General features: G+C 40.3%; 2 protein-coding genes across 2 annotated transcripts in view; one reads left to right on the top strand and one right to left on the bottom strand.

Moving 5' to 3' along the window:
* Positions 1 to 9,431, top strand: part of NRDE2 (NRDE-2, necessary for RNA interference, domain containing) — a 32,309-nt gene extending 22,878 nt beyond the window's left edge. Inside the window, exons 13-18 of the mRNA XM_009704305.1 lie at positions 5 to 66; positions 1,100 to 2,028; positions 4,243 to 4,381; positions 7,985 to 8,056; positions 8,736 to 8,985; positions 9,027 to 9,431. Of these exons, the coding sequence (XP_009702607.1) occupies positions 5 to 66; positions 1,100 to 2,028; positions 4,243 to 4,381; positions 7,985 to 8,056; positions 8,736 to 8,861 (1,328 nt within the window). The 3' untranslated portion in view covers positions 8,862 to 8,985; positions 9,027 to 9,431. The remainder of the gene's footprint in view (positions 1 to 4; positions 67 to 1,099; positions 2,029 to 4,242; positions 4,382 to 7,984; positions 8,057 to 8,735; positions 8,986 to 9,026) is intronic.
* A 3,064-nt stretch (positions 9,432 to 12,495) lies between these two features.
* Positions 12,496 to 22,008, bottom strand: PSMC1 (proteasome (prosome, macropain) 26S subunit, ATPase, 1; the record flags this gene model as incomplete). The annotated part of the gene is made up of 10 exons (XM_009704304.1): positions 12,496 to 12,807; positions 14,186 to 14,340; positions 16,538 to 16,677; positions 18,014 to 18,203; positions 18,387 to 18,483; positions 19,447 to 19,575; positions 19,777 to 19,962; positions 20,484 to 20,608; positions 21,006 to 21,102; positions 21,955 to 22,008. Coding segments are annotated over 10 exons (1,308 nt in total), but the record flags the coding sequence as incomplete, so codon positions are not given.
* Between the last annotated feature and the right edge of the window lie 1,025 nt (positions 22,009 to 23,033).

Here is a 23,033-nt window from a genome sequence, read left to right as displayed (position 1 = left end):
CTGCTGTTTTCAGAGAAGGAAAAATCTAACCTGTCCATTTGTTGGTTACAGTATGAAATATCTAAGGTAATAAGAATTCTGCATATAATCACTTTTGTGATGTGTGGCTTTCTTGAGTATTCATGTTTATATTGAGTTAAAGTAAATACTGATGAAAATTAAGTCTTGTAGGACTAAGTATTCAAGTCAGAAAATGCCAGTTAAGATTGCACTGAGGGTAAAAAACACTCCAAGCCCTTTTCTTCAGTACAAGTTACACAATGGCATGCATGTAACTATTTTTTGCAATTTTGGATAAATGTTATTATAGGATGCATTGTATGCTAGACAGGGATGGATGTTTTTACAAGGCAGTGTGTCAGCCAAGTACTTTTACTGAACTGTTAGACTAAGTGCGTAATCCCCAACAGCACGATAAGAGCACCTTATCAAGAAACCTCCTACTTCCTATACAAGTTACAACATTTGTAGAGTTATTGAAGGAAATAACACCTTATCCCTTGAATATGGATTTATTTAAGTAATACTGCTCTAACAGATGCCTACAGAAGGATGAGAGTCCAGGTTGTCTTCCTAATGCTTCAGAAAGTTTAGTGTAGTGTGTCCTTATGGAGAAGTTCCCTGTCTCTTACCCAAACACTACCTGACCAGAAGATCTCCTGTAATCTTCCCATCCAATCTCCAGATTTGTCTGTCAACACATTACCCATTGTGAAAAGCTACTTGGTGGTTTAATTGTGCTAGTTGTAAGCTGCATCTGGCCAGACAGGATCATTTATTTTCCTTCTCTCAGCCATTACAGGTTAGCAGCTCTTTGTTTGAGCAGTTGGCCTTTTAAAAAGAGTGCAATTTGATGTTACTTAATGGCAGTGGCAGAAGTAAGAACGGTAAGCCTATGTAACTTGGCTACATTCAAGGAAGCTGACAACAGGCAGTTGTGACAACTTATGGTACTCACTAGCAACATATCTGGCTGGTGGTAAAATATGGAACAATATGAAAACACACAGAGTAATGAAATTAAAAAATACTGTGAGGTTTTTTTTCCTCTCCTTCTCCTACCCCTCTCAAAATTTTTTCTGTTTATTCTCCCCTGCAGGTAGTTCAGTGTCTCCAAGCAAAAAACAAGAAAAAGCTGAAAGCACAAGGGAGGAAGAGTAAAAAGTTGGCCAAGAATCTCCTTAAAGCACCTGACAACCGAAATCACCTTTCTCTCTGGAAACTGTATGCCTACCTAGAATGGCTGCTTGGTAACATTGATGATGCCAGGAAGGTATTTGATACAGCTCTTTGCATGGCAGGGACAGGAGGATTGCAGAGTCCCCAGCTCTGCAGCCTCTGTCTGCTTTATGCTCAGCTGGAAGCGGAACTACTAGAAAGTATAGAAGGAGCTGTTAAGTCACGTGCTGTTCATATATTGACCAAACTGGCTGAAAGTGGACCATATGTGCCCTATAGTGGACAAGTCTTATCTGTGAATGTCTTGAAAGCTCGTAAAACGTATGAGCATGCACTGCAAGATTATTTAACTAAAACACCAGTTTCTGATCAAGATCAGGTCAGTGACACTAATCAGCTGGTTAACTTGGTTGGTTGTTACACACTGTTCCAGTATTTGACTGTTGGGATTGATGCTGCAGTATTAATATATGCACAGACTTTGGAAAAACTTGAAGCTCTTGGTCCACAGAAATGTGAAAATACTGGCGAGAATTTTGGCATTCAAAATTTTCCCACTGTTCTTGAAGCTGTCACACTGCTGCATACAAATTTACTCAGATTCCACATGAAAATCAGTGTTTATCCTTTGAATCCTCTGCGAGAGGCACTAACGGAGGCTCTGAAACGGTATCCTAGCAACCAGTCTCTTTGGAGGTCATATATCCACATCCAAAGGAAGTCTCACAGTGCTAGCAAAGCACGAAGATTTTTTGATGGTGTCACAAGGTCTACTGGCTCTTTAGAGCCATGGCTGTTTGCAATTCAAGCAGAGCAGATGAGAAAAAAACTCACTGAGAATGTCCAGAGGTAATACCTTGCAGCTCCTTATGATTATAGTTTTTTTATCTGTCTAATCACTTAACAGAGGAGAGAAAATGCTGTCATCGTTCTCCTGCAGGTGAAGAAGCTGTAGCTAGGGAAGGTTATTTTTTCAAGACTGAACAGTGAGTCAGTGGCAGAACCCTGAACAGAATTAAAGACGTAGTTGATAGTCTCTCATCCTTTCTACTGGATCAGATCATGTGTTGCTTTGTGTTTGATTACTTGCTACTGACATCAAGATAGTACACATTTCTTTAATTTTTAAATAACTGAGAGCCTGGTTAGGTGACCGAGGTAGACACTGTGAGCTTAGAAACTGCTGCATTTTAATACTGCAGCAGTAAGGGATGTAATACAGAGCTATGCTGCAGTTTCTGACTGAGCTCGCTGCCCTACTTTACTCCTGGATCACAGAATACAGTTGCGGCAGATCTGTTTCTCTAGTGAGTACCTGAAAGTTTAGTTTTCATATGGGGCTGTTACTAGGTAGAAGAGGCTGGAAATTTCCTGAATTCACAGTGTGATCCGGGCTCAGATTTTTTGCTCCTGGGAAGGGGGGAAAGGGTAGGAGATGTGGGGAACAGAGGTATGTGTTCATTCTTAAAGCTTAGTCTTTAATTGTTGACTGCCTGTTGCTTGGAGCTACCTATCCACTGCCTCCTACGTATCTCTGATAACATTGGCAGCTTGGTTCTTTGCGTCTGCACGTAACATTTTCCTAGAAATCTCTGTTGCTATCTGGAAGCTTTACATAGCTGTTAGCTTACAATATTCACACGATGAAATTACAGATTTATCAGTATACTTTAAAATGACAGCAGACATGCATACGTGATAGTGACATTCCTGAGCTGTCAGAGTGTATCATCCTAAATCGTAATAAGAATTCTACAGCCACCAAATGTAGAGGAGGATTGTAATTTAATTTACTGTTAATTGCAGACTGACACTATGATAGGTTTTCATTATTGTTACTGGAAACTCATGTTAAAATTCCAGAATAATGATTTTCTCTGTGACATTTAGTTCCTTTCCAGATTGTTCTCTGCTAGCATAGCCTTTCTTATAGGTTATATTTGTATAGGGATGAGTTGGATGTTGCAAGAGCAGAGCTGAGCTACTGCAGCAGAGATAAATGGCCTGTCAGTCATGCATGGAAGTAATGTTTTATGGTGGTGTGACAACTAAGAAAATGTCTGTACTATGTGTGACTATTTCCTATTCTGTTTTGTATTTCTGCTTGTTTAAGTACACGGAATTAATTTAAAGAAATGAACATGAAGGATAAAACAGTAGCGTATAAAAGTCATGTGAGGTACAATGCTTCAAATGTCTGACTCTGTGCAGATCAGATTACATCATTTTGCCTCACAGCAAAGGTTAAGATGAGATGAAACGTGACCTCAAAGACCCTTGAAAAAAGAGGCAAGTTAGGACTCAAGTGTTAAGGGCGAGTGAAACAAGCTGGCAGGCTAAGAGATGGCACACAGACAGAAGTGGTGTTGCCATAAGTGCTTCAGGCTGTTTCTTCAAGCTCAAGCATCAAAAATGTCAGTCCTGTATCAGTTGTAGATAGAAATCAGTGCTTTGATGAAAAATACATACGTGCTTTTGTGTTATGTCTGGAACTTGAGGGATTTGAATCTCCGGGTGGAAAAGAAAATTATTGCTGTAATAATGGTTGAGATCCAGAGCTGCAATCTGAGCCTTGATCCAAGACCAGCGTAGCATCTTACAAAGGTGACAGGTAAATTTGAACTGGCTTGCCTGGGCACCAGAAGGAGGCTTGGCTGCTCTACCAAACTTGGAGTGATAAACAGTCTTCATTCAAGACTGTTTATCAAGATAAGTGTTTTGAGATCATATGATAGTGGATGATTGTACTCAAAGAGAAATTGTCTCCTCCAGTTGGACAGGGTTAATTTTTCAACATGCTAAAAGAATTTTCACAAGAACACCTCATTTATCTCTTTTTAACTGATTTTTCCTATTTAGAAATGTGTTGATTAGATTAGCAAGTGCTAAAAATCTGGTTTATAGCATTCAGAGTTTGTAGCATGATATGCAAAAAGCTCCTATATACGGTGCTGTGTGAACAGAAGACGGTACATTGATCTTTACCCTCTCTTACCTGGATGTGGTCCTTTAGCTTGAGTTTAAGAGGCTAAGGTTTCTTTTTTTTTTTCCTCTGTGTTTCAGGGCAGATGTTGGTGAAATACATTCTACTATTCCTGAAACTGGGTTAACAAATCGAATTGTAGCTCTATTTGAACATGCAGTTCAGAGTGAAAATGGTGCCCACTGTCCACTGCTGTGGAGAATGTATTTGAACTTTCTGGTAAGAAGACGAGTATTGGTTTTGGTTTGGATTTTTTTACCATATTTGGAATTTCTCATGAACACAGCTACCATACTGTATACGGAAATACTAAATGCTGCCATACCACTATGATTTGCAAGGTGATGTAAATTGTAATGCTCCTTATTGCTGGGAGTATTAAGGAAAATGTAATTCACGTGGATTAGAAGGAGAAATAGCTTCTAACAGTGTAGTGTTAATATAGATGCAGACAAGTTATTGTGGCTGCCATCTTACATAGATAAAAAATGTGTCATAGGATGTCAATAGATGGATTCCACTCAGTCTTACTCACAATGTAAAGGTAAGTGGGCAGGGGACCAAAATTTAAGAAAAGAGGAAATAAATTGTAGGGACTTAGGATTTTATTATTTTTATGTAAGTAAAATCAGCAAAGATTACTTGTATTTATGTTTTAGACCTACTTTAGGGTTCTGTAAGGAAATTACAAGGACTTTGATATTTCAGTCAAATCTAGATTCTGATTTTGTACTGTAACTTCACAGAATGATTGATATTAGAAGGGACCTCTGGAGATCATCTCGTCCATCTCCACTGTTCAAGCAGGGCCACCTAGAGCCAGTTGTCCATGACAATGTCTAGACAGCTTTTGAATATCTCCAAGGATGGAAACTCTGTAACTGTCTGGGCAACCCATGCCATTACCCTCACAGTAAAAAAGTGTTTCCTGATGTTCAGACAGAGCCTCCTGTGTTTCAGTTTGTGCCCATTGCCTCTGGTCCTGTCACTGGGCACCACTGAAAAGACCCTGGCTCCCTCTTCTTTACATCCTCCCTTCAGGTATTTATATACATTGATGTGATCCCCCTGAGCCTTCTCTTCTCTAGGATAAACAGTCCCCACTCTCTCAACCTTTCCTCATAGGAGAGATGCCCTAGTCCCTTAGTCATCCTAGTGGCCCTTTGTTGGACTCTCTCCAGTATGTGCATGTCTGTCTTTTACTGGGAAGCCAACAGCTGGGCACAGGATACCAGGTGTGGCCTCACCAGCACTGAGCAGAGGGGAAGGATCATCTCCCTGGACCTGCTGGCAATGCTTTGCCTGATGCAGCCTGGGATACCATTAGCCCATCTTTGCTGCAAGGGCATGTTGTTGGCACTTGTTCAACTTGGTGCCCACCAGGACCCCCAGGTCCTTTTCTGCCAAGCTGCTTTCGAGCTGGGTGGCCCCCAGCACATATTGGTGCCTGGGGTTGTTCCTCCCCAGGTCCAGGACTTTGCACTTCTCCTTGTTGAACTTGATGAGGTGCCTCTCAGGTCATTTCTCCAGCCTGCTGTCATCCCTCTGGATGGCAGCACAGCCCTCAGGTGTATCAGCTGCTCCTCTCAGTTATGTGTCATCTGCAAGCTCGCTGAGGGTGTACTGTGCCCCATCAGCCAGATCGTTAACGAAGATGTTAAATGGGATTGGACTCAATATTGACCCCAGGGGTACACTGCTGGTTACTGGCCTCCAATTCGACTTTGTTCCTCTGATCACCACCCTCTGGGCTCAGATGTTGAGCCAGTTTTCAGTCCACCTCACTGTCTGCTCATCCAGGTCTTACATCAACCACTTGTCTACGAGGATCTTACGGGAGACAGTGTCAGAGACCTTACTGCAGTGCAGATAGACAATGTCCATCCTTCTATGATGAGATGACTAGCTCAGTGAATGAGGGGACAGCAGTGAGTGTTGTTTATCTCAACTTTAGCAAGCCTTTTCCACTGCCTTCCATAACGGCCTCAATAGACAAGCTGATGAAGCATGGATTAGGTGAGTGGACAGTGAGAGAGACTGAAATCTGGCTGAACTGCCAGGTTCAAAGGGTTGTTATCAGCAGTGTGAGCTCCCGCTGCATGGCAGCCACTGGTGCTATACCTCAGGGATTGATACTGGGACCAGTGCCCTTTAATATCTTCATTAGTGATCTGGGTGATGAGAGAGTGTACCATCAGCAAGTTCGCAGATGATACAAAATCAAGAGGAGTGGCTGAGGAACCATGTTCTGCTGTTGGCCTGTGCAGGTGCCTTTGAATAGCCAAGAGGTGTGATGACAAATAAGGGGCTGGAGTATGTGTTGTACAGGGAGAGGCTGGGCAACTTGTGATTGTTCAAGTATGTATGTATGTTCAAGTATGTTCAAGTTCATGTATAAATACCTCATGTGAGGGTGTGAAGGCAGAGCCAGACTCTTCTTAGTGCTGCCTGGTGACAGGACAAGAGGCAATGGACACAAATTGAAATACAGAAAATTCCATTTAAACATCAGAAAAACCTTTTTTACTGTGAGGGTGATGAAACACTGAAACAGGTTGCCCAGAGGTTACAGAGTCTCCAGTCGATGGAGATATTCAAAACCCAACTGGACATGGTTCTGAGCAGTGTGTTTTTGCTGACCTTGCTTTGAGCAAAGGGGTTGGAGCAGATGGTCTCCAGAAGTCCTTTCCAACTTCTGTGATTCTGTGAAAAACTTAGAGGCACAACACTACTGAAAGCTCTTTGCAGAGCTGCAAAAGGTGTGTATGCATCTTGGTGCACAGCTCTGACAGCAGGGTTTCCAGTAGGTGATGTGCCTTGCTGTTCAGTGAAGGGAGATCATGACATCAGAGCAGCACAGGTTTCTACAAGCAATGTATCACTAATATGAAAATAGAATTTCTAGATTTTAAGAATTGACAAAAGAACCCTGCTGGTTTTTAGCAGCAGTACTTATGTAGTCAGAACAAGAGAAAATGTAAACTTATGATTGGAGTTCTCTTCTCCAAAGATCTCAAAACATTTAATGTGTGTTCAGTATTTTGGAATCACTGCTCTTTTTTTTTTTTTTTGGATTTGCCATAAAATCCCCTATTTGTTAAGTGTTTTTTTAAAGTAGCCCAATTCAAAAGACTTCTTCACATGAAATCGTAATTATTTCTACCTGTAACTGGGATGACTGAAGCTAAGGAGACTGTTCAGTACTCTGACCTCTGCTACCCTTCTCTTTTTAAACTTCATGATAGCTGTGTGCTCTGTGCTTGTATCATGTAGTTGAATGCTTTGAGGAAGAAGTTTTAACTCCTTCCAGATAGATGCTAATTTGACATAGCCATCTTTCATAGAAAGGAGACTCAGCCTTAACAAGCTTCTGCTGTGTAAGAAAATGTATGTGCATGATTTCTTCAGTGCACAAAAACAATGTGCTATCACCTTCACTGTACCAAAGATGCTGTTGTGTAGTATATGTGTAGCATATCGGGTGTAAGTTTTGGGTTAGTGATTTGCACTCTTACCCATTGCGGTATTATTGTCAAATATAGGCAGAGGTGAAGTACTCAACAGAGGTTCTTTCTGCTAGTCTTTGTTCTATTGCTTGTCTTGCAAGTAAAGCCCTGAAACTCCTTAAAAACATCTCTTTGATTACATTGAAGATTGTCACCTGTAACCTGTCAAATTGCGTAGCTACCGTAATATAAAGTAATAAGGATTCCTCAGCAGAAAAACACCCAATTTTTCAGCAGTAATTTCTTTGTCTCAGAGAGAATTGTTTTATTTCAGCTGTTACTGCATTGAAGTATGAACTTTTTTTCGCTCACACAGGCTTCACTAGGAAAAAAAGAAAAAAGTAAAGGATTATTTTATAAAGCCCTTCAAAACTGTCCTTGGGCAAAGGTAAGCATAAAAAAAAAAATATAAACCTGTTGTTATACTCTAATTTTTGAAGTTCTGTATTTGAAAAAAACCCAACCAACCAAAAAGTTAGGCTTTAGTAGTTGTTGTAATGAGTTATATGCAAATGAGAGGACAGATTGTCAAGGAGAAGTATGGTAAGATTTTCTGCAAATGAGAGATGCATCTGAAATGGCAACATAGTGGTCAGTCCTGGTTGCGTTTCAGAATAGAAAGGTGTTGCATTGTGTGAGGCAAGGAGATAATAAATTCCTCTCTGGTCTAGAAATGGTCGTGTCTTTCAGACCATGTTTTATCATGAGCATGGTAGTAGCAGAACTATATAGGCAAATAAAAACGTATTTAGTTAATAATATCAGAAATTATTCAGCAGCACCTGCAACTCCTCAGGTAATGTCTGTATATGCTGCAAATGTTCCAGCACCTCTTGACCTAGGTTTTATCTTTTTGAATAAAATTATTTAGTAACAGTTGGAAAAGACTTGATTAAACATCTACATTGCTGTCACTGTAGGCTGTAATTCTGCTTGTATTATTTTAAAGTATATGATATTTCTTATGTTCTTGCTACAGAGTTGTTTGCTTATCCACTTACTTCTTTATACTGTTTTCTTGCTATGATAGAAAGATGGCACAGAAAATGTTCTCATTGTCTTTCTAGGTACTCTATCTGGATGCAGTGGAGTACTTCCCAGATCATCTGCAAGAGACGCTTGATCTAATGACTGAAAAAGAATTGAGAGTGCGGGTACCTATGGAAGAGCTGGATCTACTATTAGAGGTTTAAAAAAAAAAAGTGTAGATGAGTGGACGAAGTACAGAAGCTAATTCCAAAAGTAACCATTAGACCTGTCTCTTTTCAAGCAGGAACTCTGTTGGACTTGGGTACTATGTACTTTTTTTCTTTAAGGGTTGGAGGTTTTTTTATTTGTGGTTTGTTTGTTTGTTTTAGCTTTTCTATAAATTGCTATCAAAATGGAGTTCTACTAGCTGCAAGTGTTCTGGAATCAAGTACTGCATTTTGCCCGCAAAAATGCATCCATTTCTCTGAAGTGTTGCTGGCTCCCACAGAAGGATACCCTTGTATAAATAGCCTCCTGTTGGATGTTGCCCACATGTCTTATGCTATTGTTTGAAATTACATTCCCTAGAGTTCAGCAGAGATTCAGTACATGCCAACTATGGTTTGGTGAGCAGCACAGGAAATAAACATCGGCCAAATGGATGCTCCGCTGTCCTCCGGTTGGCAGACTTCAGCAATTTCCTTCAGCTTGGTATGCGTCCGTGTGTATATATAACTACCAAGTCAAACAGCCATTACATCTGTACATATACTGTTAGTAAAAGCTAAATCTTTGCTTGAGCAGGCACCTATTTTGGACTTGTATTTGTATGTTTTGACAGATGACCATTTTAATATGAATATTTATGAAAAATAAACCTGAATATTTGAAAATTCAGAAGGAACATGAATTATTTTTTATTTCTTAATTTAATAGAACTGTGATTGTATTAAAAATTAAAATGTATCCATAATGCATATCGAAGCAGCTTGCTTTTAAACAAGATTTTGTAATTGATTACTTACTTTTGACCCAAATACAGGCAATCATCACAGGAGAAGTAGAGGGCTGGTCTGTATTTAATCCTCACCAAAGAAGGCAGAGTAGTCAAAACATGATTGTTTACTTAGTAGCTTGTATTCCAAGAGTCTTTAGGCAAGCTCCTAGAGAAGTAATACATGGTAATAATTTAAAGATACACTATATATTTATTTCGTAAGTCAGAACATGCCGAAATATGTGAAAGACTGTTTAGCATCCATGCACTTGAGACTGTTTTAGTGCTGTTTGCAACGGTTTTCTACTGAAAAACCTCTGAAACAATCGGGATCATCCACCTGGTGAGATCTGATTACACGGAAAACTATGGCTGGACAAAGGCATACAACCTATGGCTCGGTTTGCCTGTGGCACCACAATACAAGCTACAAAGTGTGTTAGTTTAGGCTGCACTTCATTTGTTGCTTTCTAAATTTATTTTAAATATTACAGGGAATATGCAGAATTTTAAATGGCATTATAGCACTTCTTAAGAGCCTTATACTATTGCTGTGGTTGCAAGTGATGCTAGTTTTGCTATAAAAGTAATTGATTAGTCTTTGTTAAAAAAAAAAAGGTATTTTATTTTTAAAATTCATGCCTCTTTCAGAAATGACAGAGTGCCTGATTTGGAGGCAGGAGTTACTCTGTGCACTGAGCAGTGACATCACAAACTGCCTGTGTGTGTATGTGTGTTTTTGCTCTGCCATCAAAACGGAATGCCATTTCCTCTAAAAACCTGGAAGGGACGTGGAGAGGGGAAGCTTGATTGTGCTCATGCTTGTGTTTCTCTTCAGAGTCACAGAATCACAGAGCAGCCCAGCTTGGGAGGGACCTCGAAAGATCATCTGACCCAACCTTTTGTGGGTCAGGGAGCCTAGGTGGGATTGCCTAGCAGCCTGTCCAATTGACTCTGGAAAACCTCCAGTGATGGCAGTGATGACTCTGGTTTCTGACACTTTTCTCTTCCATGCATCCCCTCCCCTGGGCCCTTTCCTTTGCACAGCTTCTCCCAGTGCAGCACTCGTGCTACTTCCTTCACTTGGGCTGGTCAGAGGCTGCTCCCTCCCGGGCGCTCCTGGAGTAAGTCCTGCCTCTGAATTCAGACCTCAGGAGCTTTTTCTGTCCTTATGGGAAATATGCTCGCAGTTCACTTTTTCCTGATCTTTATTACTTCCGTCTTGATCTTTGTGACTCAAGTTCAGGAATGTTGGAGAAAGTGGCAGAAGTTAAATTCTGCTGCAAAAAGTAAGAATTTAATTTTCAAGTATGTTTCTTTTTCAGTTACTGTTGTGGCAGATGGTGTACCAAAACACAGTTCTTGGCTGAGCTTAATGTTTTGCAGCTTTCCTTCAGTCAGTTGAACTGACCTCTTTGTGGTTGTTGCTTCTAGCCAGCCTTAACAGCCCTGTCCCATATAAATAAAAAAAGCCTTGCTTGCCACATGTCATAAAGCTCTTCAGCCCCTCAAGCAATGATGACATCAACTGCCATGATTAGAAAGTGCTAAAAAATCACTGGCTTTTTGTGACCCTTCCAGCGAGACAGATCTCATAAGGCTTTTAAGAATGGGTAATAAACCTTTGCTTGTTGTTTTTCTGTCTCCAGATGAAAAACAACTCTATTTCAGGGTTCCTGTCATCTGAATTAAATAAAAGACTCCATTCCTGTGTAGGGTTTGCTTTTAACAATGAACCACATAATTTCTACATAGAAAACCAAAATCTCTTGGCCTTCCTGCTACCATTGTTACAGCACTGGCAGTTATGAAAGGGATTGCTCTGTGTGTAACTCTGTTACTGGCCAGCATTCATTGCCACAGAAGATTTCCAGAACAAAGACTGCACATTCCTTAACTGCGGTCTGTATATGGAACTTTATATAACCTTAAAAAATCACATGTACAACACTTGAAATGAATTACTTAGAAGTTAACAAGGACTTCACGAAAGTACACCACACAGAATCCTTAATAAGCAGGGCATGCATTGCTAAAATGTAGTGAAATAGAAGCCTAACTCCTATGGGGGTGGAGCTGCAGGCAATGGTTTTGTTTTGCAGGGAAGAACTCATTTTAAGATGATGCTGCAGAACAGCAGGTGTGTGACTTGTAGTTTGAGCTTCTCTCTGCATGGCTGCAGCAGGACGAACCGTGCACCTCCGGCACCTGGGCTGGTCAGTGCCTGTGCCTTGGCAGCACGTCCATCTCGCCTTGGGCAGCGCAGGGCTGTGGGACCTCCTCCTGCCTTCAGGCCTTTTAGAAACATGCGTGAACTCAGAGCAAAGGAAGCATGGTTATGTAATGAACTGTAACCCTTCTCTTGGGAAAAACAAATTTATAAACTCTTTAATGTTACAAGTACCTTACCCAAGCGTGTTTAGATCTTTAAGAATACTAATGAGGGTCCACCTTGCTTTCTTGTAAGCACAAGTGCTAGATAGAGATGGGCACTTCTAAAGTGTAGCTGATTGTTGCTTACAGCTGCCTATTTCTCCTTCGTTTTGATGTATGTGTAACTTAGGACACTGAGGTTACACAGAAGCGACTTTTGTCCTAGTTAGCCTTTAAAAAGAGAGAGAGAAAAGCAATTATTTTAAGAACAGCGGCAATTACACAGTAGTTGTAAGCAACTGACAAGCTTAACAGGGACTGACAGGTGGGGAACGTGCTTACGCAGGTCGCCCTGCACAGTGCCGTCTGTCAGCAGCCTGGTTGGGATCACCAAGGCAAGCGCTCTGATGGCACTAGCTTTTTCTTGAAAGTAAGTCTGACTAAAGCAACAGACAGGTCCATGTGAACAGCAGGCCTTTGCCACCAAAACAGTTCAATTCAAATAAATGTTTTATTGGGAAATGAAGTGTTACACTGACTGAAAAACCACAACCCACCAGGATTTAACCTCTTCAAGATGAAAATTAGCTAGACTATGTGGTTTTACACAAGACTGTCATCAGCACAGAAAGAGTTCCTGCTAGTCTGCAAAAGAGACAGATGACTTAAAGATACAGTCCCTCGGGCGTTCCCTCCTGCTTCTTATAGAGAACATTCTCTTTAGACTTTTTGAAGTCTTCATTTGTTACTTTCATTCGCCGTTCCCTCAAAGCCATCAGTCCAGCTTCTGTACAAATTGCCTGCAAGACAGAAAGCAAGAGTCAGTGACTGTCTCTGTGCAACCCCTTCAAGCCACACCTCAGAAGAGAGCAGCAGCTTCACTTCATACCGCTCCGCCTGGCTCTGCAATAGAAGGGAAGAGTGTTAACAAAATTTACGTTCTTGATACTGTTCCGTAGCATTAAAGCATGTAAAATAATCTGGATAAAGCTGGGTGAGTACGTCCTGCTGTAGTCAGAGTAACGCTTCCATGACAGAAAGGCAGCTTCGTAACAACAGTACTTCCCTCCTGCAAGGAAAAGATGCATCCAGCTAACGGCAGACTGTGTTATCCTTATGCAACGAGGTGATAAAGCAATGTCATGCTCGGTTAAGCTCATTAGTGTGGTAGCTCCAGCAAGGGCTCTGTCTACTTTAGAAAAACAGACTATGTATGTCTGAAGCTTCCTAATCTATGCTTGCATTTTTATCTGCTTGCAACATCGTCTCTAAAAATGCTTCTTATCCTGCACTGTCTTACGTAATGTTCAAGCTATCTTGCATGTTTGTGCAGGATTCTACACTCCCCTACTAATCTCCACTCTGTTAGTGTAGGATCATTTTATGTTAGCAATGAGCTGGAGGGTATTTTGAGAATGTAAAAAGATGTGGGAAAAATGCAGAGAGTTATACAAAGTAGCAAGGTTGTGGAACAAGGGATGGATACTTGGGGAACAAGAGATGGATACTTGGGGAACAAGAGATGGATACTTGGGGAACAAGAGATGGATACTTGGGGAACAAGAGATGGATACTTGGGGAACAAGAGATGGATACTTGGGGAACAAGAGATGGATACTTGGGGAACAAGAGATGGATACTAGGGGAATCGTAACAAGGCGAGACAAAGAGCTTGTGTGCTAGACAAAGAGCTTGTGTCTAATTTACATAGCATAAGCACCTATCTGAATCTTTTCTAAAAAACATGACAGTCGTGTGAACAGCACTTGTAACCAATCAGAGCTTGAGCAAGAGAGTGTATAGAGGTAGAAAACATAATATAAAGTGTAGCCTTCTGATTAATAAATGACTTCTCTGATCATCATATTGGTGTGCTGAGTCGTCCGTGCCTCGCATGAAAGGAGAACCCCACAGTTAGTTTTAAAATGTCATGTTCAGGTAACACAGGTATGTACTCTTATCCACACAAGCTGCCTCATAATTACGATTTTGATAAATTTCCCATTTGTAAAGCTGAGTATATGTGGCACTCATAAAAGGTATTTTAAAGCCATCCAACTGTCCCTCAGTGATGTAACCACAGGTCACTAGAGAACAGTTTCAACAATGTTTTTGGATGCAGTAAAAATGAGATTTGATTTATGTTTTGAAGTATAAACAACAGTGATGTACACTGACCTTAATATCTGCACCACTGAGATCATCTTTTGCCATAATCAGCTCATCCAAAGTCACATCATCTGCCAACGTCATCCTACTTGTGTGAATCTGAAAGATTCGTTTCTTGGTCTTTTCATCAGGTAGAGGGAACTCTATTTTCCTATCAATGCGTCCTGTGCAAAAGAAAAGTTCAGTGTTAGGTTTTTTGCATGCAGCTATTGGAAACAGAGCAGGAAGAACACTTCAAGGTTAGACTGACAGTAACTGTTTTTCACACCACAATCAATCACATCTTAGAGCAGAAAGTGAGATCAGACTATTTGCAATGAACAGGAAGCTACTGGAGCTGAAAGATACCATGCTGCTGAAAAAGTCCATGTCATTGCAGGTAAGAATGCAATGACACCTCACTTGGGAAACATGAAAAACCTTCCAAGTCACATATAAATATAAAAAAATCCCAATGTGTCACAGCGCAGAAAAGCATTAATAAAATACTTATGTTCCTGTAATAAATTTTATTCTACTCCGAGTTTACATTTAGTTTTGAAATTTAATTTTTTGCTGCATAAACACACACACACAAAATAAATCATTGTGGCAACTTGAAGAACTCTTCCTCCCTATATAACCAACCTCCTAAAAAAAACCCCAAACCAACAGAAACCACACCTAACTGGAGAAGAAGGTTTTACATAAATAGTTCTGTTGCAAGTCCCTACAAGATGTTTCCTTTATGTCAGTTTGGCTCCTCTGGTACTCGTCCTTCCAACTTTAATGAGCAATCTTTTTAAAGATATTTTCCATCTCCAGATCACTCCTGTTTTTCTTTAGTTTTACAGTATCTTCTCTAAAAAGGGTCGATGGTACCACATACGATACTCCAGACTATCATACACAATGGTAAATCAGCGTACTGAGCTGCTAGAAGTGCCCTGGTTGCTCAAGCAATGGTTTTAATTAAAATACCTGACAGGTGTAGGAAGTTTCCTTCCAACAAATTTCAGATCATCTTAGCTTGTCTTTCAATACTGGTACAGTATAATCTCTGTACTCTAACAGCACTGGTTTTGATTTGGAGAGGGTAAGGCTAAGATGGTGACAAAACCAGGCTTTTTTTAAAAAAAACACAAATACACCTCAGCAACTTCATACTGTGGAGTTTTTTTTTCTAAACTCCTTGGGTCCATGCAGTCTAGTGACTGTTCAGAGTAGCTCTTTGACAATTTCATCTTAAATTATCTTTGGTCTCTATCTTACCTCTATGACTTTAGAATGAGTATCTTTACAACCTCTTCAATACTTAGGGTTTACTTGAGGACATTAATGGGAGGTTTAGCTTATTTCTTTGATCTCTGTGTTGCTTTCTACCTGCTGATTTAACAGACCCCACAGACATACTGTGTTTCAGTACATTTTTAGTGGCCATTTAGAAACATGGCTTGTGCCTGTTCAAGCTCTTGGCTCAACACAGAATCATAGAATTGTTTAGGTTGGAAAGGACCTACCTTTAAGATCATCAAGTCCAACCATAAACCTGGCATGGCCAAGTCCACCACTAAACCATGTCCCTAAGCACCACACCTACACGTCTTTTAAATGCCTCCAGGGATGGTGACTCTACCACTTCCCTGGGCAGCCTGTGCCAATGCTTTACAACCCTTTTGGTGAAGACATCTTTCCTAATATCCCATCTAAACCTCCCCTGGTGCAACTTGAGGCCACTTCCTCTTGTCCTATCACTGGTTACTTGGGAGAAGAGTCCAACCCCCACCTCGCTACAACCTCCTTTCTGGTAGTTGTAGAGAGCGATCAGGTCTCCCCTCAGCCTCCTTTTCTCTAGGCTAAACAACCCTGTCAACACCACATGTCAAAATAAGATACTACTTCTCCCTCACTCAGCCCCCAAATGACAGTAGCATGCCAGGTTGGTAAGGAAGTACACTGGTTTCCTTACATCAAAATCCAGGCTCTCATTGCTAAGGGTTAAGTCCTCACCTGTGAAGCACAACTGGTACTGCCCTACCTTCCTCAGCTGCTGAAGATGTTAACAAAATGCTGCTGCTGCACTACAGCCTGCCTTAACAATTACTTAAAATAGCTGTGCTGTCTTAATACAAAGGAAGAATATTCAAATTGTTTATGTATATGCAAGAGGAATTAACACATTTCTTCTCTTCCATAGGTTTTTCTCCCATTTGGAAACTTGTGAATGGGTTCTGATTTTACCAGATACACCACCATAGATGAGATGGTGAACAAAGACAAACCAGTAACTTGCATTCTTTTTACCAGCCCATGTTTGACAAGTTATGACAAGTCCTTTCACAAGAAAAGTGACTTAAGTATACACAGCGGGAAGTCTCTTACCTGGCCTAATTAAAGCTGGGTCCAGTGTTTCTATTCTGTTTGTAGCCATGATAACTTTAACATCCCCCCGAGAGTCAAAGCCATCCAGTTTTTTTATTGTACGCTGGATCTCTCTCTCACCACCTGAATTTGAGTCATACCTTTAACAAAACAATATAGTCAGAAAAAGCACTATGCAAATTTAAGAACATACTTCACATAACTGCCACAAATGTATGAACAAAAGAGTGTCTAGTAGTTTGTTTGGTTTTTTTTATTTTAGATGCCCATAACAGATTTTTTTTTTTTAAAAATGTAATGTCCACCCATAGAAAACAAAAAGCAGGTTTTCAGAATCATATCATGCCATCTAGGAAGTAAAGAGACACTGAACTGTTCTTGTAGCTGGGGAAAGTAAGAGCAATCATGTGAAGGAAATCTGTCCTTTTTCCATGTTTGTTATGTATTTGGAAAAAAACTTAATTCTTAAAAGCACATGCATGCACTTCACAGAAAATACAGCTTGTCACTCATTTTTGCATTTCAGAGTTTCCCCTTATGCACACAGTTATAACTGTACACCCTCCTGATTTAACCCTGCTCTTCCTGAAAACACAGGTACCAGTGGCTGTATTTCTCTGCTTTGTAGCTTATCTATTTCATTTTGCTAATATCAGACTGGATAATCTACATCCAAAACAGCTCACCCACGTTTAGGAACAGTTTGAAGCAACGTAACATTCATGAAGAATTTCGCGTTACGCACTTCACCATCAGTCCAATCCTTTCTACCTATGCTGAAATACATGGGACAGAAGCTGCCTTATACTGGAGCTTCAGGCTAGTAGCTGTGTAGTAATACGTATGAGCACCTTTTTATTTATTTAAAAACCATCTGACTACTTTAAAGACTATTTGTATCAGAGAGTTCCAACCAGCATATGGAATTTTCAAAGCAACACAACTTGGATACAGGCTGAATAGTAGTTTAGTGTGGCACAAGCAATCCTTCCCCATGACATCACACTGTAACTTACCATATAATATTCTAAGAACGTAAGTATCTAGCCACCTCTTTGGAGAAGCAAATGATAAATGGATATATTCTGTATTAAGTATACTGCTTTACTCTTGAATCACTAAAGCCTACTACTGCATATTTGGATTTGCACTTAGAGGATATTAAATCAACTTATACAGAGTGTCTCTTTCTGTTTAAGACACTCTATCACAGAGATGCTACCAGGTAGCAAGAGAATAGAGGTTAAGTCTCTGGTCATACCTATTTAATACAAAAAGGTTGTGATACATTTTAGATTCAAAGGAGTTATTTGAGGTTTTACTTGTTAAAAATGCTTACACCAAAAAGAGTATCATGAAAATGGTAGCAGAGCTAAGAAACTGAGCATCAATGTGGTTGCAAAAGAAGTGTTTCTAGTAAACCTTTGATTGTCCCTGGCAATACTTGTGTGTGAAGCAGGAGCTAGAACACTGTACCTTTTTGTACCAATGGCATCAATTTCATCAATGAAGACAATCGATGGAGCATGCTCTTCAGCCACACGGAACAGCTCGCGCACAAGCTTTGGACCATCACCCAAGTATTTCTGTATAAGTTCTGAACCAACCACTCTCAGGAAGGTTGCTGAAGTTTGGTTTGCCACTGCTTTGGCTAGTAAAGTTTTACCTATTTTTAGTTGGAAAGAAATACTGTAATTAGTTTGCCTAGCGGGGAGGGCAAAAAAAAAAGTGCTTTAACAAAACGGTCACAGGACATTTGTGACAGACTTGACAATGCTTTAATACTAATCAGGCATAATTTATTTCACTTGTGTTAATGCAGCACAGTTGTTACTGTACTGTAAGATACCTGTGCCAGGTGGGCCATACAGAATGACTCCTTTGGGTGGCTTTATACCCATCTCTTCATAATATTCAGGATGGGTGAGAGGAAGCTCCACAGACTCCTGCAGCACAAGAAAAACAAACCTGAGTTTTTATAAAGAGTGAGTGCTCTCCACACGAGTTCTGGGGCTATCTCAAGAGCAGCATTAATAAAAGTAATGAAGGGAAAAAGAACTTAGACTGATTTCAAGACAGACCTTGAAAAGTGTGTGTCTCTGTTGCCTCCAATTCTAAGGCAGACAACTACTTTCTCTGAACAGGTCTTCCTACTGTTTCCACTCAACATGTAGAAGAGAAGCAGTGAGTGTTCCACCCTCCTCCAAGCTAGATACATCATACTGAATTCAGAATCCTGGAATTCCTGACTCCCAAACACTCATGGAGGACCTTGGGGTGGGGGGGGCCCTTCATGAAAGGATGCCTTCCACCCTGAGTTACCAGATAGTGAAGATCAATATTTTAAGATTTGTGATTTTGGACACCTGCCCAAAGCAAAAGGGTTGAGTTTTACCAGGGTTCAGATAGAGCTCTGCTTGGTAGGAAAAAAAAACAAACAAACCAAACCAAAATGAAACCAACCAAACATGAAAAAACCCAACCAAACAACAAACACAAAACAAGCCAAAAAAACCCTGCCCACTAAATCCTTAAATTGCATGGCATCAGACACTCAAAACAATCTCTGCACTTTTTACAATTTAACTCTCATCTTGCGACAATCAATAACTTCACATGTTGCAAAACAGTAAGTTATTGCGGAGATTTTATGAGCTCAGGATGCTACAGGTTCCACAGCAACTGTGAAAGGCTTCTGTGCGTACAGTTTGTGAATGGGTATGCTACCCACTTAAGAGATTTAGGTCCATGAGTCTGCCTAGCAAAATCAAATGAAGAAATGCACTATAGTAAGATATAAAAGAACACTACATAAACTGCAGTTGGTCCTGCTGTTACACTTTTGAGCTCCCAGCACAACAGCTATGTTGCTAGCCTACTTAACAGTGTAAATTAGTACAACTGAATACCTTGATTTCTTGAATCTGGTTGTCAAGGCCACCAATGTCAGCATATGTTTCTTGAGGAGCTTTCTCCACTTTCATCACAGTAACTAAAGGGTCTGTGTCATCCATCAGGACTCCTATCACAGCATGAACCTAATTCAAGCATTAAGAGTTGTCAAAGAAAGCAAGCGGCATTATTAATATAAGCTCAAGCCTAAACCCAATGCCCATCTATTTAGGTGTGCAAAACAAACAGCATTAGCTCTCATACCCTATGATACTGTGATTCTCAGAAAAAAGGGCCAGTTACAAACAGTACAAGAACTTGTGCTTCATTTTATACAAACAACTCACCTTATGATTTAGCAAAACAGAGCAGCCCGGCTCTAGCAGATCCTTGTCCACAAAAGACAGAATACTGACATAGTGCTCCGACCCTACTGATGTGGACACGATGGCATGGTTGTCATCAATGATCTCCTCCAAGGTACCCACAGACATTGGTGTCCCCCTCAGATCATCCACCTTTGATCTTTCTTCCTGTTGTCAAGAAGAATCCAAGAAGTAACTCAAGAACACAGGCAAAAACATTCTTGTACAACACTGGCTCAACAGTTCACACCGAACATAACAGAACCAGTCTTTGCTATTGTTGTTTTGCTGCCCCAAAAGGCATAAAAGCATAGGTCAGTAACAAAATCCACTATTGTTTTAGTCCTGTCCTATGGACACTACTATATGGATGTGCCTAGCTAGAATATTCTTTCCTTCTCTATTGATGGGCATCTGGCAGCTGCACTTTGACAGACCACTAAGAAACGAAAAACCACTGTGGCCTCATCTGTAATAACCCATGTTTGGACTAAAACCATTAAACGACTAGAAAAGACCCCTCTGTTTTCTGGATAGTAACTGAAATTTAATGAAGAACTGTAATATACATAATACGTTTGTATTGACTTACACATTCATGGCACTTTATTTCCATTGCTTTTGTATGGAGTAGTTTACATTAGTGCATTTATTGTAATACTAAAAGTAACAGTTCACTCAAACCTCACCTCTTGTTTTTCTTCCAAAGGTTTCATCTGTTCTTGATTTCTGATAAATTCTTCCTCCATTAAGAGGTAATCTTTAATTCTCTCCAATTTCAACAATTTGAGTCTGCACTGTGTGTGAGGAGTCACTGTAATCAAAGTAGAATCACCAAGTTTGACATGGTTCCAACTATTCTCTAATTCATTACCAGAAATTCTGCTTTATTTTCTGACACTAACTTCCACATGAGCAGCAGTCACTATTCAACCTGTCCCACTGCAATTCCAGGTAAAAAACATTAAAGATAATGTTTTCCCTGTGTTTCTCCTGATTTCCATTTCTCTCTCTCTCACCCAGGAATTAATGGGTTGCATTCTGCATAACAATAATCTTGTGTTTTTATATTAATTAGAAACAAAATTACATTTGGCTTTCTGTTTAACCCTTTGCCACCTATGTACAGCCAGATCTAGGGGAGAGGATGGCTCTGCACTTCTCAAAGAGCGGACAGTCCACAGGACTGCTGGGGCAGACAGAATGCTTACCCAGGGGGAGTTTGCTGGCAGCATCTGGTCCTTTTGTTTTCTTCTTCTTTTTCCCCACTCTGGTTGGAACTGGAGGTTCATATTTCTTCTTCTTATCCTTATTCATAAAAAAAATTTCCATTAAAAAAAAAAATCAGGATATTAACAATGAAAAAATACACATAGATGTTAGGCGCACAGACTGAGAGAGAGCTCAACTTAAGGTGAATGGCTACATAACAGAATTGTCTCTTTTATAATATATAGTGAAAAGCCCAAAAGAAATATTATTCTTATTTTTTAAGGAAGTTCAAAGATTTCTTCTCCTGCTTATTTTACATCCTCCTCTTTAATTTAGATTTCTGCCAATTTTCAGTGAATATAGAACATGGAAGGCTAAAACCTAAAGTAAATCACAAACAAAACTCATACATGAAAGAATGAGGAAAATATTGAATCTGAACATTTCCATTGTATTTTAATCAACAGGTAAGGCGCATTCTGCTTGCCAGTTTAGACACAGCTTGGCATGTACATTATACTTCCATCTCCAAAGGAAACTGGAAAAACCTCTAATGGTCTACAACACGAAGTACAGACCTCATGCAGGTGACAGTATGGTGTAATTTTCAAACCAAAACCAGTTACTTAAGTGACAGCTCAAAAGCAACTAGTCTTTCCTAACCCAGACAGATTTATAGTTTTATTCCTTTTAAAAATATTGTCAAATAATTTCAGTTTCCCTTTACAGTTAAGATCCCTTTTCTATTTTTAAACAGCAACGTTTTCTCCAACATGCATCCAGAAAAGATAAGAAATTTCATCAAAGCTAGCAAGAGCGTAATTTTATGCAGTTCTGAGTACAAGAATGAAAAAAAAAAGTAAAATAAAGCCTACTGCAGTCAGCTTCTGTAGTAGAACACCTGTAGTTCATCCTATAAATAAAAGCATTTGTTTTGTTTTTAGTTACCTTGTCATCCTTCTTGCCACCACCAGGACCATGTCCACCACTCTGACTTTGACCCTAAGTAAAAAGAAAAAAAACAAAAACAAAACAGCCAAATGCAGTTACACTACTATGAATCTTGAGACCTATGGACAGTTCCATGTAAAGAAATACCATAATTAGATTTCTTCTATCTAAACAAAGTACTAATATGCATTCAGCTCTGGAGCCCCAACATAAGAAGGACGTGGACCTGCTAGAGCAAGTCCAGAGGAGGGCCACAAAGACGATCAGAGAGCTGGAGCACCTCTCCTATGAAGACAGGCTGAGAGAGTTGGGGTTGTTCAACCTGGAGAAGAGAAGGCTCCAGGGAGACCTTAGAGCAGCCTTCCAGTACCTAAAGGGGCCTACAAGAAAGCTGGGGAGGGACATTTTACAAGGGCATGTAGTGACAGGACAAAGGGCAATGGCTTCAAACTGGAAGAGGGTAGATTTAGACTAGCTATAATAAAGAAATTCCTCACTGTCAGGGTGGTGAGGCACTGGAACAGGTTGCCCAGAGAAGTTGTGGATGCCCCATTCCTGGAAGTATTCAAGGTCAGGCTGGACGGGGCTTCGAGCAAGCTGGTCTAGTGGAAGGTGTCCCTTACCATGGCAGCAGGGGCAGAACTAGATGATCTTTAAGGTCCCTTCCAATCAAACTATTCTATTATATATTCCAACTAATTGTCAAAAGTCAGTGAATAAAAAGAAGCACGGACTTAGAAGGCAGGGAAGAACATGTTCATTGGTATGTTTTTGACTCATACAGCATTACACTGTTTTGCTACATCGTAGTTTCAGCTCACTCCTTGCTAGTGTAAATTAACAAGCACCAATAAGTAACGTGTATCACAAAAAGTTCTCCTTCGCTCTCCTATCAGCCAATTTACCCGTCCTTCCTCCCACAAGCAGAACAAACCAGTATTGCTGTCGGCAGAGACCTACTACCGCTCCCCGCAGGAAGCCTGACCTCTCCGGGGGCGATGCCCAGACCCACGGGGCGATGCCCACACTCCCGCCTCGGGACCCCTGCAGGCTCACGGCTACAAAACCACTTTGCT

Source organism: Cariama cristata, unplaced genomic scaffold (genome assembly GCF_000690535.1).
Source record: "Cariama cristata isolate BGI_N322 unplaced genomic scaffold, ASM69053v1 scaffold7667, whole genome shotgun sequence".
NCBI classification, from domain to species: domain Eukaryota; kingdom Metazoa; phylum Chordata; class Aves; order Cariamiformes; family Cariamidae; genus Cariama; species Cariama cristata.
Note: the sequence above shows the minus strand (reverse complement) of the source record. Positions and strands in the feature narration are given on the sequence as shown.